The 17,136-nt window shown below is 35.8% G+C and overlaps 1 protein-coding gene across 1 annotated transcript in view; it reads right to left on the reverse strand.

The window, feature by feature from the left end:
* The window catches only part of PUDP (pseudouridine 5'-phosphatase), a 68,776-nt gene that overhangs the window by 25,048 nt on the left and 26,592 nt on the right, over nt 1–17,136 (reverse strand). The window contains exons 2-3 of the mRNA XM_082278488.1: nt 16,839–17,057; nt 3,139–3,368 (exon numbers count right to left, since the gene is read on the reverse strand). Of these exons, the coding sequence (XP_082134614.1) occupies nt 3,139–3,368; nt 16,839–17,057 (449 nt within the window). The remainder of the gene's footprint in view (nt 1–3,138; nt 3,369–16,838; nt 17,058–17,136) is intronic.

A 17,136-nucleotide genomic window follows, 5' to 3' on the forward strand; every position in this document is an offset into this window, starting at 1 on the left:
TCAAGTTGTCAAGCATGACTTTCCCTTGGTGTAGCCATACTGACTACTCCTGATGGTTTGCTTGCCCTTACTGTGCCTGGAAATGGTTTTCAGGATTAGTTGTTCCATCATCTTTTTCCAGGGATTGAGACGTGGCTGAGAAGCCTGTAGTTCCCTGGGTCATCCTTCTTGCCCAGCTTCAAGACAGGAGTGACATTTGCTGTCTCCAGCCTTTGAGCACTTCTGCCAATGGCCATGATGGATCAAAGATTATGGAAAGCGGTCTTTCAAAGAGATCTGCCAGATCCCTCAGCACTTGAGAGTACATCCCATTAGGGTCCCTGGATTTATCAATGTCCAGTTTGTTTAAGTATTCCCTGACCAGAATCCAAACAGAATAACACTGAAAAGTGTCTTTCAATCGTCTAAATAAAATGTATGAAAAAGAACACCGTGTTTTGAATATTGTGGCCTGAAATTTCTATAACATTCGAGAACACATTGTTTCTACATACGTACAGCTCCAGACGGTTTTCATACAAGTTGCATCTGTGCATTTAAGAGCAGAATTTGGAATATATTAAAAAAAAATATATAGTAAAATACAAAATTTCTAGTATTTAATTTCGAGATCCTATTTTGATTACCTGACTGATGTACTTAATTACTTACATGACTGTGCATTGTTACTAGTGTTGGAAGTTCATATGATGCTTCGTGCAGCACAAGATAGAAGACCTAGGCTGAATTTGCAGGATGTATCTTTTTTGAAATTCCTGTGCTATCATTTTATCATTATGCTTATTAAGTTCCTAGTTAACCAAAGATTGCAAATCAAAAGGTCAACATTTAAGAAATTCTGAGATGATATTTATGACATCCTTCAATGACGGTAAAGCAGATATAATATCCATTTATAAATCACTTTAAATACCGGTCTACTTGCAGAAGTATGCCTGTATAGCAGCAGCCACTGGCTGATACACCACTACAGCTAAATTCTGCATTTGTTTTTTTCTGTCTACATTGTATTTTTTGCTTAGAGCAGCAGTGAAATTTTAAAGCAAACCTGAAAGCTCTCACTTGCTCCCTGGTAGTTTGTTTCACTGTTTAGTTTTGGTATGTATTAGGTTGCTCTAGCAGGAAGCTCCAGTGAAAGTTCTTTCCAGGCACTCATCAAGAAACCTCCAATGCTTAAGAATACGTAAAGCTCCAAAGAACCTTATCTCGGCCTAGGATCACAATAAATCTAATCCAGTAGAAACCATTTAAATAATATATAGCATAGGTGTATGGGCCTAAGCACTAGCTATGATGCTCTAACAACCTGTTTTGCTTGAGTCCAGTTACTTGGTTATGTAGACATTACCTTTACCTCCTGATAGTTGGCTGCAGCCTTGGATGTTACTGATTGCTGGCATGAAATCCAGGCCTGTATCTCTATTAGTTCACCACTTGGGACAAAACTCTGAAGATGACACCATTACACTGCAACTGGTCACAAATGTTTTGGATAGTTTCACATGTACCGTTTTCATTTCCTTCCTCTTGGGAATTCTGTGCATGTGCAAATTTCTCACATTTTAACATTTGTGACTTTTGTAGATGCAACAAAAAAAGTTCAGCTGAATTATCTGCACTAAGGGAATTTGATGCTGTAAATTTCTTATAAAGGAAAAATATGGATTCAAACATTTATGCTCTTCTTCGCAGAAGAGTTAACAAAATTAAAAATACAGAACTACTATAAACAATCTGTGACTTTGTCTAACATACCTTTAAATTTTAAAAATATTAAGTGTAATACAGATGCTACTATTTCTTCATGTATTTTTTTCAATGCTAACACAACTAAAGGATCAAATACAAGTATCTACACATGTCACTGGTCCACTGGTTTTTTGCTTGGTTTTGTGTTGTTTTTTAATGTTTTGTTCTTTTTAAGTATTACCACCTTGGGGTTTTCTGAAATAGAACCACATACTAAGAGTTTTGGGAAAGCTGCTCCTCTGCTCCTCACATGAAATTATATTTAATTTGCCATTAGCACAGATGACATTGTTTCCTTGTATATGTATATTTGGTGTATCATTTCTGAATATGCAAGCTTACAAATGAAGTAGATTCACATATACAGAACATCAAGAGAAATTGCAACAGAAAATAATCAAACCAAACCAAAACCCAAACCCAGTTTGGTTAACTGTGTTAAACCACACTGCATCAAACTTAATTCACTTTGTATTCCCAGGCAATGAAAATACCACTTAGACTCTGGGTGAGAACTTGAAGTATGAAAGGCTGAGGAATCTTAGCTAGTCATTCCATATGTATTTGTCTAGCCTTTTTTTCCCAATAATTCTACTGAGAGAACAGTAATCACAGTCTAATTTACCTAATTTTTTTCCTTCAAATTAGCATGTAATGTATTTTTCCACAGTAATGAAACTCCAGAACTTCAGAACTTATGTTCCACTTGGGACAGAGAAGAAGTGAGAAAAATATTCTAAGGATAAAGGCAATTTAATTTAAAATAAAAATGAAGACATTATTTTAAGTAACTCTCAGCTTATGTGAAATATTCTCCCTACAGATTTCTATTTCAGAATAAAGTTTGGAAAGTTATATATAAGATGGGAAAACTAAACATATCTACTATTTTAGAAAGATTGCTCAAACTGAAAGTTTTAAATCGGAAACACGAACTATGATCTCAGAGATTTAGACTGCTAGTGGAAAGATGTAGCTTAGGAAAAATATATGTCCTCTCCACAAGAGAAACTATATTTAATGTTCCAACGCTTAAGAGGTAAATCAGCCATGAATGGATGAAAAATAAACTGACCTATGTTTAAATAACTGTTTCCAAACTCTGAACAGTGAAGTTAAGCTTGCAGATTTATGTATACAGCAGAAAATCATTATATTTTCCTTTTGCTGCATGCTACCATGTAGTAAGTCAGAGCAATCTGCATAACAAATTCTAGATGTAGTGGGGGAAAATCTCTCTCTTCGACAGCACAAACATCTTTGAAAACAGGGTTTGCTGACTTTTAGAATATTTATATTAATCTAAGTATTTATCACATTAAAAAAAAAAATCAACATACAGCCCAAACAGAAAATTTCTAAATTTAACTTGTGCCCTCCCCCTCTTACCTTCTCCGGTGGTGCAGGAGGGTGAAATCTCTTTGCACAAAGTAAAAATGGATCAGGATGTGGCTTGCCACGCTTCAACTCAGGGTCATCTCCCAACACAATATGATGAAAAAGACCGAATAAGTCTTTGTGTCTGGTTGTTTTCTTCTGAAATGACTCTTCACCTGAGCTGCTGGCAACAGCTATGGGTATGTTGTGTTTGTGTAAATGATGGATCAGCTTATTCACCCCTGCAAGGCAAATATATACATTTTAGTTTTTATATATATGCATGTAAGTTGGTATATGTATTAACATTTATACCCAATTACAAAGCATTTAGCAATACTTCAACAATGCTGTCTTACTGAATGTAATAAACCTATTCCAAACAGTCAGTGTAAAAGAAAATTCTTGCTATATCTGAAATGTTCCTTCTGAATTCAAAAATCATGGAACATTCTGTAAGTTACATATCTACTTTTTCTGTTATAAAACAAGGCTTTTCACAATATGTCAAAAATGTGATTAACATCACTACATAATGAGACCCACTGGAAACTCATTAAGCAAGGTCCTCACATTATGTAAGTTTATTAGTTGAAACTCTGAGAGTTTGGGAGAACATTTTCTTTCACATACAGTTATGCTTCTGGGAAAAAAAAAGATCAAAGAAATATACTCTTCTCACTGGATTGCAGAGTTTTAATTTCTGAAGCAGGTATCCAGCTGGCTCAAACCAGCCCCTCAGATAGCTCAGTTTCTCTTTTTGCAATTCCTAAAGCAGGTAACACTGAGCAGAGGAGAGCAGCTGTCAGTCACAGTTGTTAATACCAGAGATTTATCTATTGATGCTGTGAACCCAGAGTAATGAAACCTCAAATCTTATGAGTAGAAACTTCAATCTGATCCAGTCTTCTAGGGAAGGTTAATGCAGTGAACAGTGAAAACACAACAGTCTGTGTAAGAGGGAAACATACTTTGCTATTCAGTGCAAGTTTTGAGTTTTCTATAAAGGGGTTTTAATGCTCCTGTGCTGAAGCATTCTAAATGCTAGATACCTCTCCCAGACAAAACAATTATCATTACCTAATGAAGAACAAGTATGGATGTCTGGTCTTTATCAATTCACAAGAGAAAATCCTCCATAGCTGTAAAATCATTTCAGCTGTGCTTCTTGGCATTAATCCCAACTGTACTGGACACAGGATATTAGTTTCAGGTAGTTTTGGTTCAAGTAGACTCCAATTGACTTTTGGCTCTTTGAAACACTTGAGCACAATTCTGTTTTCATGTTCCAACTACATGAATTCTTATCTGATTTTTCATGCCTGATTATACAAAAATAATCTTATTCCGTTCCTCCTGATTCACTGTCATAGTTATGTCTGGTGTCTGCTCCCTTAAGCCATTCCTACTCCTCCTTTGCCACCTCAGCATCTCTGATTTGTGTTTCCCTTGTGATCCAGCCAGTCAATTCTATAAATAACCATATTATGTGCCATACATTTTTCTTAAGTATAGTCATATGTCCAACTTTGAGAAGTTGTAAGTACTACTGATAGTAAAGTGTGTAGATTAGTGAATAGGTGCAGTAACTAATCTACCTATCTGGAAATACAACTTGTAGGTATGACTCTCTACAGATTTCTCACTTCTTCTCCAGAATCTAATCAAACAATTAATAACTGACATTTTCAGCCCCATGCTTGAATTTGAAGACGGCCTTTAAACTTTAAATACATGCACTTCTCTAATGTTAGATTTTGAGTTGGACAGACATGGCAAGCAGTACTGCTCATCTACGGTCAATACCTCAGCCTTTTAAAAGCCTTCCTATGCTCCCTTAAGTGGTCATACTAAGCAAGTGCATTTTTCCCCAAATGATGCTACTATGTTCTCTCACTGAAATATGATGTTTAATACAAGCCAACTTTTTATTCCAGATACTTTATATCTTCATTCTGAATCATGTGAAGTAAGTCTATATTAAATTAATGGAAGCATTAACATTCCTTAATGTAAAACAGTAGGATAAGCATCTCTTCCCTAAAATAAAATGCATTCATTCTAAGGAACTTAATAAATTGCAATGTTTGTCAAGGCTACCATACATAAGTGTAGTAATATAAAGCAGTCCAAAGATTACATAAGCAGAAGACTCTTCCTATCTCCTACACCCTTGCTATGATATGGTTATTTTCTCTAAAGTTGCGTTCTTTTCTAACAGCTAATTTTCTTCAGTCCCACTGCATCACAGCTTCAGTTAATGTCTCACTGTTTATTCTATGTTTCTACTGAAGGTAGCCAGCCACAGAAAAGCACTGTTGCAGAAAGTTTATTTCTTCAGGGTTCTCTCTTGTGTTCCCCAAGCACATAATGATTTCAGTGTGTAAATGTGTATGCATGTGTGTTTGATTTCTCTTTTTGGTTTCCCTCACAACAAGGGAGCTAAAATGCAGTTGTCCCTAATGTTTCCAGAGAGAAAATATCTACATTATTCAGAAAAGGCACTTTAATAAGAATATGCCACTTAAAAAAATATTATTTACATACATGTAAATACAGCAAGATAGGAAAAAAAAAAAAAAACAGGGGGAAAATCAGCTGCCCAGAAAAAAAATTAAACTGCATTTGGAAGAATAGGTAGCATAACTTGACAAGCTCAAAACAGTAGCAGCTGAAAAATATTTTCATTCCAGGTTTGATTTCCTTTTTATAAAAGCTATAAATCAGGAAAAGCCATTTTTGTTTGCATCCATTACCACCAGTTTAGCTCTAGACACTTTGCCACCATATCAAATTACTGACACAATTATTGTAATAATTCAGCATATAATTCTTCATTAAGAAGATAATATCTTTCTTAGTATCCTTCTAATGTTTTAATTTTTTTAGAAGAAAACATCAACAGAAGGGGAATTGAGGAACTGCTTCAGAGATCTGTAAGAAACTTCCCCTGGCAAATACTGTCATTATATCTTCTACAGCTACAAAGGTTTTTCAATCAAATGACAATCAAAACCAACCAATTCAAAACTCAATGGCTATGAAGAAGTATACTGAAAATTCCCATGGCCCGCCTAACTTCTAACTTACTTGTAGCTACCATGTAAGGGATCAAGACCCATCCATCCCAGAAGGATCCCTCTGCTAGACTTCTTGGGACTACCCTCCACCTCTCCTACTGAAAGCTTAATCATATACAGCAAGAATAAAAATTAAAGAAATATCAAAGAAATAAAGATCTGTTTTTCCAGCATAAGAATACAGTCCAAATGTTGCACATAGGCAATAAATATCTTATGCAGAACAACATAAATTTTTCAAGTAATTATAAAAAAATTACTAATAAATATCCCACAAATGTACTCTTGTTTTCAGATAGTCAAAGAGGTAAGTACTGCATCTTTATGCTATCTCTTTAAATAAGAAGTTTTAAATCAGACACAGAAGCTTAATATATACTAACTACAATAGTTAAACACTGGTGACTATTGCACAGAACAATAGGTGAAAAGAATTGTAAGATAAGTTTTGTTATAGAAGCTGCAATGGAGAAGGATCAATTTTAAATGTCAGCATCTTTAAAACTCAATTAATCACAAATGTTGATGAAGTTATCAACTTTGAGAAAAGAAAAAGAAAACAAACCAACAGAAAGGACCTATTTCTTCTGAGACCACAGACACATTTAAAAGAAAGAGATTGGCTCTTTTGTTCTGAAAATTGCAGAAAAGCATATATATTACTTTATTTTTTTGAAAAAGGAACTTTTATTCCTCCATCAGACTCCAAATGTTCTCTTTAGATTCAGCTGATAGCATGGTGACTAATACATTGGATCAACTGACAAACTAAAAATAAGACTTATACCGAACAACAAAACCCTTGGGCTAACTGTCACATTTTCCTTCTCATTGACTAATACAAACATGTACAGCAAGAGTTCAGGAAATCAAATAATGTTACACTAAAATGATCTAATGAGTATCCCTATCTAATTATTTACATGCTATTGCAACACTGTTTTCTACATTATTCCTTTTAAGCCATCACATTTTATAATCAAATGACATTATTGATCATGAGGTGAAAATTAACAAGGTGAAACTCCTGAAAGCTCCTAAACTCAAACTGATGGAAAGCAAAGGGAATTTTTATTTTCCTTTTAGCTTTATACAAACATGATCTGTGCCATGCACAATACTTCAAAACAGTGAACAGAACATATGAGTTTGCTACATTTTACTTGATATAATTTCAAATTTTTGTACCATCCCTTTTCTTGTATTTATCTATCCCCGAGCAAAACACTGTACTTAACTTGAATCGCTTCTGCATGTCCAGATTCAGATCTATTTCTTTTGAAATGCATTCAGACAAAGAAGGAAATACTATAAAGCTCTTCTATTTTTTTCAAATATTAGTCTCCAACAAAACTTTTGTCTATGAACATGTTACAGTAGTGTATAAGAATGTTTTTCAAGATAAACAAGAAAGGGATCTCCATGAAGAACTGGGCAAACACGTGAGATAAGGAAGAGAATTATTCATGCCACTTCAGGACTGAACCTTAATTTCAGTTTCCTCTGTTCCCCAGTTGAATGATGTCCGGTGTTCATATTTCTGCTTGCAGTTGATTCATTTGAAGGCATAACACCATAATACAGACAATCACAAAGCAAGATCTGACAGTACCTTAGCCTGAAAATCCACTTTTTGATGGTCTTATAAACACAGCCAAAGTCCTACAGTCTTCCAGCTTCAGGAAAACAGCTGGTTTGTGTACTGTCAGCACAGACTGCAGGAGCAAGGTCTCATAAATGCTCAGGCCTACACAGACAGCCCCCCTGCCTTCTCTAATGTTTCAATCCTAAAAAGATGAACATAAGCTATGTAAGAAAAAAGCCCGTAAAAATGAACTTCACATGACCTTCTCTCAAGAGAAAGTATACATTGCAAATAGGACCATAGTAAGTTAACTCCTAGAATTTATAAGGTAGATTCTATGAAAATTAAGCTTCAAAATTACATTACAAGACCTACCTGGCTGAGAAGGCCTCAAATAAACAAAGAGTGGCATTTTTAGTGGCATATCCTTTCACAAACACCATAGTGTACTATACCCCTCTTGCCACTGTTTAGTTCTCCCCTGAGTGGCACCTAGGTACCAATTACATCTTATTTCTGCTTAGTAGTATTTTATCCACTACACAATCCCAGAAAAAAAACCAAGAAATCAATATGCAATAGAGAAATAGAAAATGTGTGTGTGTATTGTTGCCCTTAATTTATCCGAAAGCTAACATGTTCTGCTAGGAAGGACATATAGCAGAAGTATCCACATTTTCCCACCCTTAAACAAAATTCAAACAGCTCACAAGGCTTTCAGATCTGCCCCAACCATCGCACATAATCCTTTATAGCTTACAACTAATTTAGTTAAAGTGTTAACCAACTGTAAAACATTTTGAGCAGGCTGAAAGAGAGAATCATCATATACAGTAATACCTCATATTATTCCAAATGATTATTGTCCTTATTAAAGCAATTACAGTGTCAGATGTCTAATAATCTAAGAAACAGTATAACGTAGGATTACTTCAGTTCAAGACAGTAAATAATAATAATAATAATAATAATAATAACAACAACAACAATACCCCCATACAAACAAAATACCATAAATACAGTTTATTTCTTAAACTAATTAAATGCAAGCATTAAGTAGTCAATGAAATCAGGTTACATTGTGAAGTTTCCATAGATTCTGTGTATTCTTCTTCACATTCAAGTGGAAGTTCAAGTTAAATTATTACAGAATGCTGAAGGCTACATCTATGAAAATGATGAAAAAGTTTGGCTAGACTTAGAGTGATTATTCTGTGCCTTTTTCTTCATAGTTGTTTTTTTTAGAAAGTAAACACATGAACTCTTAAACCAACTCAAAATAGAAAATGGGTATTTTAAAATTGATATGAAAATGACTTACTGCGTTCCTAAGCTTCTCCACACTAATTAGTTAAACAAAAAGTATTACTTCTCATTTCACAGAATCACAGAACTGGCTGAATTGGAAGGGTTCCACAAGGACCATCTAGTTCAAAAACCTTCACTCACATAATTATTATGATTAAAGTAACAACTTTAGTGCTACCTACTGCTGCTGTGTATCCTTTGACATAGTTTTGGGGACTACAAAAATACTTTAGAAAAAGTGAGGTATTTAGGACATTTTACAGATTGTCTTATCCCTCTCTCCAGGTAGTTACTGGTTATTTGGTGATTGATCCAATTACATTCCTGTGCTATGTTTGTCTGTATTTCATAATCGCAATATGCAATTTGTTTGCCCGTTAATTTTAATTGTTGAAAAGATACTCATTCTCCTTATTCCAATAAGCTATACAGACCACTTTCCTTTGTACTATGTAATAATGAGTACTATCAATCACATTTATTTTATTGTCAACTGTCCTTTTATAAGCCAAAGGAAAGATTTTCTCCCCAAACTTTTTGATAAGAAATGTGGTGGTTTGAAAAAAAAATATGGTGGGGTATGGAAATATGTTAAAAAGGTCTTTTTAACAGAGAACAAAAACTGTAACCATATGGGCAACCAGATCTTTCCCTATGTATATTTTATTGTATCTACATATGCTTATGCTTTCTTGGGAGGGGTAGTTGGGGGTGATGTAGCTTATTTATTTATTTAACCTGAACTACTTGCCCTCATTCAGAAACACAATCGTTTTTGTTTTTATTTTTATTTTCATATCATGTTTGACTAGTCTTTTAATCTACTACTTCTTTTATCCTGTTTCTCTTTTCCTTTGCTGATGCACATGTATAGTTTGTTTCTCTTTCCCTGCTATACTTTTGGAGCTTGTCTACACCATGTAGCCCGTGCTAATATGACTACACTTGCTAAGTCTTGTAGCTCAGATGCAGCCTATTCTGAAGAAGAAACAACATGACTACAGACTTTTTAAAAGAACACTGTATTAATCAACAGATTTTCAGACCTGTGCACTGAAATATTTGTTGGAAGAACTATACCAGTCACCATACTCTTTCTTTACATAGTTTCTGCACAAATTCATAGAATGTTTTGTGTTGGAAAGGATCTTAGAGATCATCTAGTTCCAGCACCCCTGCCATGGGCAGGGCCTACTTTTTCTAGGTCAGGTTGCTCAAAGACCCATCCAGCTTGGCCTTGAACATTTCCAAGGATGGGACATTCATAGCTTCTCTGGGAAACCTCTCCCAGTGCCTCACCATCCTCACATAAAAGGACTTCTTCCTAATACCAAACTTAAACCTACTCCCTTTCAGTTTGAAGCCATTCCTCCTTGTCCTGTCACTTCATGCCCTTGTAAAAAGTCCTTCTTCTGCTTTCTCGTGAGCTACTGGAAGGTGCTATTAAGTCTCCCTTGAGTCTTCTCCAGGCTGAACAACCCTTATTCTCTCAATCAGTCTTCAAGGAGAGAGGCTTTATCCCTCTGATCATCTTCGTGGTCCTCCTCTGAACTCGTTTCAACAGGTGCAAATCCTTCTTACGCTAGGTGCCCCACAGCTGGATGCAGCACTCCAGGTGGGGTCTCAAAAAGAACAGAGTAGAAGGGCAGAATAACCTCCCTTGACCTGCTGGACACGCTTCTTTGGATACAGTCTAGGTCACAGCTTTCTGGCATGTGAGCACACATTGCCAGGTTGTGTTGAGCTTCTTGTCAATCAACACCCCCAAGTCTCTCTTATCAGGTCTGCTCTTAGCCTATTCTCTGCCCAGCCTGTATTGGTGCTTCGGATGACCTCAACTCAGGTGCAGAACCTTGCACTTGGCCTTGTTGACCTTCATGAGGTTTTCATTGACACACCTCTCAAGCCTGTCCAAGTCCCTCTGGATGGCACACCTTCCCTTCAGCATGCTGACTGGCCACACAGCCCAGTATCCTCAGCAAATTTGCTAAGGGTGCACTGAACCCCACTGTCCATGTTGCCAACAAGAATGTTAAACAGCAGTGGTCAAATACAACTTCGTGCTTTTCTCACAGATGTTCAGTACTCCCTCACATACATCTGTTCATTCATCACTGTAGATACAGTTACTTTTCTACTCACACTAAGCAGCATGAGCAGAGAGGACACTTGACCTCTGGGGAGGCAAAATCAAGGCTCTTTAGACACCCATATTCAAGTCCACTTCATTTTGCTGTAAAGTTACATGACACAAGCTGTCCAAGAGTGTTTGCTGTATATCTGGAAGAAAAGACTTACTGCTGAGAAAAAGACTAAAGGAAACTCAAAGGTCTATACAGTGTTTAAATTAAGTGTGCATACATTATGCATGTCTTGATGATTTATGTTCAGTTGTACACAAATGGAAGTATTAAGGATAAATATAGCTTCTGTATTAAAAAGACTACTCCTTTTTTCCAAAATCATTTACAGTTCCCACACTGAATGTGATATGACACCACATCAAATGTGGTAGAACTTTTCAAGATTTCATCACTTTCTTTAATCAAAGAAAAGTTAACATTACCACTCAGAGCTTTGTCAGGTTGATTAGATTTCTAACCAATTCCAAGATAATCCATTAAGTTCACAAAAACAAATCTAAGAAACCTTAGCAGCCTCTGAACACTAAAAGCACTCAACAAAACAAAACAATCTCACTTAGAAAAAGAAGCTGCTGTTTGTTGACTTAAGTAACAAAATTATCTAAAAATATTTTTTATGTAATCTGGTTTGCTACAACAATTGCAAGCCCATCACTGGTGCTATTAATTATATACACTTTCTCTCAATCCTCAGATGAAGTCAGGATTGATGCTGTGAAGGTGACAGTGTGACAGAGGTGAGGTCATGCACTGCTCGGTTTAATTGCCATGAATGCTTTAACTTGGTTAGCCCTGAACAGGCAGTTGGACTAGAGAACATTTGTACATCCCTTCCAACTGAAATAGTTTTGTTCTATTCTTTCTATTCTGTTCTATTCTATTCTATTCTATTTCTATTCTATTCCATTTCTAAATCTCATGAAACTATGGAAACACAGCTCTCAGATCAACCTCTTTCTTTATTTGTTATGACATACTGTTTAAAAATGCTATCTGCAATGATATGTTAGCCTTTCTCCAAGCTACAAAAGTAGAGGTGGAAACTACCGGCCTGCCCCCACTTTAGAAGGAAATGTCTATAAATAAAGAATTTTATCTTCTCATCTTATTGCTCCCTAAAAAGTATCAGAGATCCTTCTGGTTAGAGAGACTTCCTATTCATCAAATCATTACTCTCATTTTAGTCTGGACACATGCAAGACCATAGAAAGAATGTAAGTTCTAAATTTTACATAATTCAAAAACTGCATCAACTGTGTTGCTGATTTCCTGATGAAAGCATGTTTGGGTTGCAGTCCTTTAGAACTTGATGTAAAGGCCAAATGTTTGATATCAGCCAAACAGGAAGCACCATTCTGAGTTTGCAGCTAATTGGCTGATCTCTAGGGGTTACAGGCTCACTGAGCCCAGCATGGACTCACTAGAGTTTCCTACCATTAAAACAAAAACAGCAAGGAAAAGAAAAGATAGCATGGTAGGAAGTCTGTTTAACTGTCAAGGGCACAACATGAATCAAGGAAGCAATAGTTAAGCAAACTAGACTGCTGGTTGAATGGAACTGTTAAGGAAAAAAAGAAAAATTTGGAGTGAGTTGCCATTGAAATTTGAACTGTTTTCCTTTCTTCTCTTTTTGTGCTTTCTGACTGGCTTCATTTGGTACTAAAATTGAGGTATGAAATTATCTCCTCATGGCTGCAAGAGACAGTCAACTTTCTTCAACTGGAAAATAGCTTGCACATCACATTCTGCACTGGCTGAACAGAAGATGCAACAACTAAATCCCAGTTATCGTGAAAACAACCCAGGAATGGAAAATATCCAAAAGGTATATACACAGCCACACAATCCTTAAAGATCTGTGCTTTGTGATAATGATGATGAGCCAAAACCCAGAGACTACAGAGAAAGAATAACAGTAGTTTCATAATCCTGACATGATTATAGCAACTGTTGTATAATTTGGAGTTCAGTTTTCTCACTCTGTATATATTCTAGGTTTATGCAAAAGCACACCTATATATGTCTAGGTAAATATACATATGCATGGTTTTCTTCTGTTCTGCTTGTCATTCCCTCATCTTCTGACTATGCACTTCCCTGCAACTTAGAAATGTTCAAAATGCATTTGCAGAAACAGAAAGCCTACTACATTACTCTTGTAGATAACAATGTCTGTACTCTGACAGAAATATTTAGAAAAGCAGCACAGTGGCAGGCCTGTCATTTTGTAAGTGTCATCTTGGATTAATTTTTCTCCACTGAATCAAAATTACCATTCCTTAAGATTCTTTCAGAACTAAAAATAAATCTGTGAAAAACTCTCAAATAGTTACCGGAAAATTCCATATTGGAAATGGATGTAGTCTCTTCTTAGATGACATTTGTATTTTGACCACAGCCTGATGTATTGAAGCTTGTGTGTCAGTCTGGCATACTGAAATAGCCAAAATTCAGTCTTCAGCCACTAATATCTCAGAGCTATTGTACACAAGCCTGTGCCATGGTTTAACCCCAACTGGACACTAAGTACCACACAGCTTCTCTCTGTGTGTGTGTGTCCTCCCTGGTGGGATGGGAAAAAGAATCATGAAAAAAAGTAACTTGTGGGTTGAGATAAGAACAGATTAATAATCAAAACAAAGTAATAATGATAATAATAATAATACCAGTTGTAAAATGAAAGGGAGAGTGGGAGGGACAGATAAAACCTAAGAAGGGTGATGCACAATAGAATTGCTCACCACCTGTTGACTGATGCCTAGCCCATCCTCAAGCCACAATTGGTCCCTCTCCTGGGTAACAACTCCCGTTCATATACTGGGCATGATGTGCTATGGCATGGAATATCCCTTTGGCCAGTTCAGATAAGCTGTCCTGACCATGCTCCCTCCTTGCTTATTGTGCACTTATTCACTGGCAGAGCATGAGAAAATGAAAAATCTTTAATTTGGGGCAAGCATTACTTAAACATCAGTGTGTTATCAACTTTATTCTTGTACTAAATCCAAAACACATCACTGCACCTGCTACTAAGTAGAAAATAAACTCTATCTCAGCCAGAACCAGGACAGGTTTCTCACCTGTCAGACAAAGAACTACTTTACAAATTAAATAGTCATTTAAATTCCACACGATCCTTAATCTTCACTGATATACCTGTCATTTACTTGATTTAGGAATTTACAGAGCTATCATCTTTGGCAAGACCACATGCATAGCTCATCCAGAAACAAGTGCCACTTGTGACTTGCCACAGAAACAAGTCACTTTTTCAAACATCATTGGTCACTGTTTAGCATTGCTCTCCACCAAATCAAATTTCAATCCAATTTTTTGGATGAGCTTTAGAAATTGATTGAAAAACAGAACCTCACGCATTTACTAAATGTCAAAAGATGGCCAGAGACACGGCACTTTGGAGTCATCTTACACCATTAATATGACAATTAACTTTCACTTTCCTGTATTTACCTGTAACCATATGAAAGATCAGTTTAGTCAGAGAACAATGGAAACTCAAAATGTTACCACAATCTTACGTCTTGCACAACACATGCAAGGAACCCATTTTTAATTAAAGAACATTAAGTGACTGTAAAATAAATCTGCAATCCATTAATAAACATCCTCAGAAGACACAGAAAGACAGAATGAGATTTAAAAATCTGGTTCACTGGAGAACAGTTTCTAAAGAAACTAAATAGTAAGTAACTGGAGCCATTTTCCTCTAGCTTATTAGCTGTCATCAACTTGGTTTCCCAAAATTCATGGCAATTCAGCTAGTATCTCGTATCTTGTGACCAAGTAAGTACAGATCACATCACTTTAGTGACCAACGATGCCTTTGCTCTCTACAATGGCCACTGAGCATAAAGTATTCTAGTTCACATCAATTCTACTTTAGAATATAGACTGAAAAAAGTTATCACATGCATTTAGTTGAACTGAAAAGATAATCAGTTGAGCAATTTTGGTGATGACAAAAATGTTTACTTGTTTTTCCTAGCACTAATTTTGCTTGTTTCATCCATAATAGTCCAGCTTCAGTGAGCCTAAAATTCACTTTTTGAAGGCAGGAAGAGTACAAAACTTCATGTTTCCTTTGGCTAATCTGTTTCATCACCTTTGTAACTCTGTTCAAGCCAGCTCAGCCACATTACCACAATCTTCAGCAGGCACAGAGTATCCACTTAATAGCATCAATTACTCATGTTGTTTCTTTACAGCAACTCTTCTTTGTGTCACCTAACACTTTACCTGGTCTGTTCATCTGGCATTTTCTAAACCCAGACAAAGATTTTTTATTTGGCTTGCAAAAGATATATTTGAAAAGTCAGTCCCAGAAGCTTGAGATGAAAAACGAAAAACACATCCATCCAACTTTCTTACTTTTCTGGGAAGTTTAACTAGGCTTACAGTTTCAAGTGGATCTATAAGTGAGAGAGATGCAATTTGAAAAATCTTGTATATAAAAGACATTAGAGAGATAACTAAGTTAGAAAGACAACTAAGTTGGACACACAATGTACTAAAGTTTTTAAGCTGCTGAAAAAATCACAGCTATTATTTTTGCTGCTTGTTATTTATTCGTAACATATCACATATTTTTAACCTTTATCCTCTTAGTGCATTATGAAACTAGATATAAAAAAGCTTCTAAAAATTAAAACATTAATGTGCTGTAGAAATTGTCAGAACACATGAGCACACATTCAAAGAAAAAAAATAACTGTTAAACGTACTTTGACATGCAGTTATTTCACTTCTAATACTTTCTTATAGTCCTTTCCTCCTATTTTTTTTCCCTTCATAAATTATTGATATTTGCTCCAGAAAGTTTAACATTGTACATAAAGTTAGCAGCAATCCTAGCTTTAGGTACTGATAGTGTTGCATGGCTGAGGATTTCTCCCTAAGTATTTCAAATCTAAATGTAATTGAATACAAAATTAGGCATTCACACTACAGGTAAGATTCATCCTCTTGCTTCTCTTGAGTTACCTCATTGAAGCTACTCACTTGGGCATCCTGCACAATCACTGTTAAAAGACACGTATCTTCAGAAGGTAAGGAAACTCACCTGTCTTAGGATAACCTGAAAAATCCTCCTTCTCCACTGACACACTCAGACACTGTACTTGAATTACAATTTTCAGGTTAGGCAAGATCAATCCCAACAGAAAGAACCCATGGGCCCACATACTTCTAAAGGTGCAGGCAAAGGCATCTATGCTTCACAAAGTCAGACTATGCTTATGGTCAGGTAAAACACAGCTGCCAACAACAATTATAAAGAATGTTTAGTTTACGAAACAGAATTAATGCACATGTATCTAGTCCTTTTTTTTCTTTTAAAACATGAAAAAAAGCTTTTCTCCAAGTAAATAGTGAAAAAAAACCCTGTCAACTTTAATACGTAAAATATCCTTTTAAACAGGTAAATAAAGAGGTGGATTTAGGTAAATTTTCTAAAACAAGAGCAACAAAACAATCTGTAAGATCAACTGCTTTGTGGAAGGCAGACTACAAACTTCTACCTTCATCAGCATTTAAATAATTCCATAAAGAGTTTATAAATACTGCAAAGAAACATACCTGGCATCAACTCAGCAGTATGGAATATCTTCTCCTGCATCATTTTACTTTCATTCAATAATTCTTCTGTGGTTATTGGAAGACCTAGAACTTCTCGAATAGTCTCTGCTGCTTCTGGGGCTTGTTTACCCATAACCAAGGATTTCACATCCCAGTTATAGGTCTTTCCAAAACGCCCACAGATCTGTTCGAACACTACTGAATAGAGATGCTCAGTATCTGTAAAAAAAAAAAATAAATAAATAAACCTATGTATAGACAGGTAGGCAGCTGGTCTTGCAAATAGACCACATAAATG

The sequence above is a fragment of the Coloeus monedula genome (genome assembly GCF_965178545.1).
Source record: "Coloeus monedula genome assembly, chromosome: 3".
Classification (NCBI taxonomy): domain Eukaryota; kingdom Metazoa; phylum Chordata; class Aves; order Passeriformes; family Corvidae; genus Coloeus; species Coloeus monedula.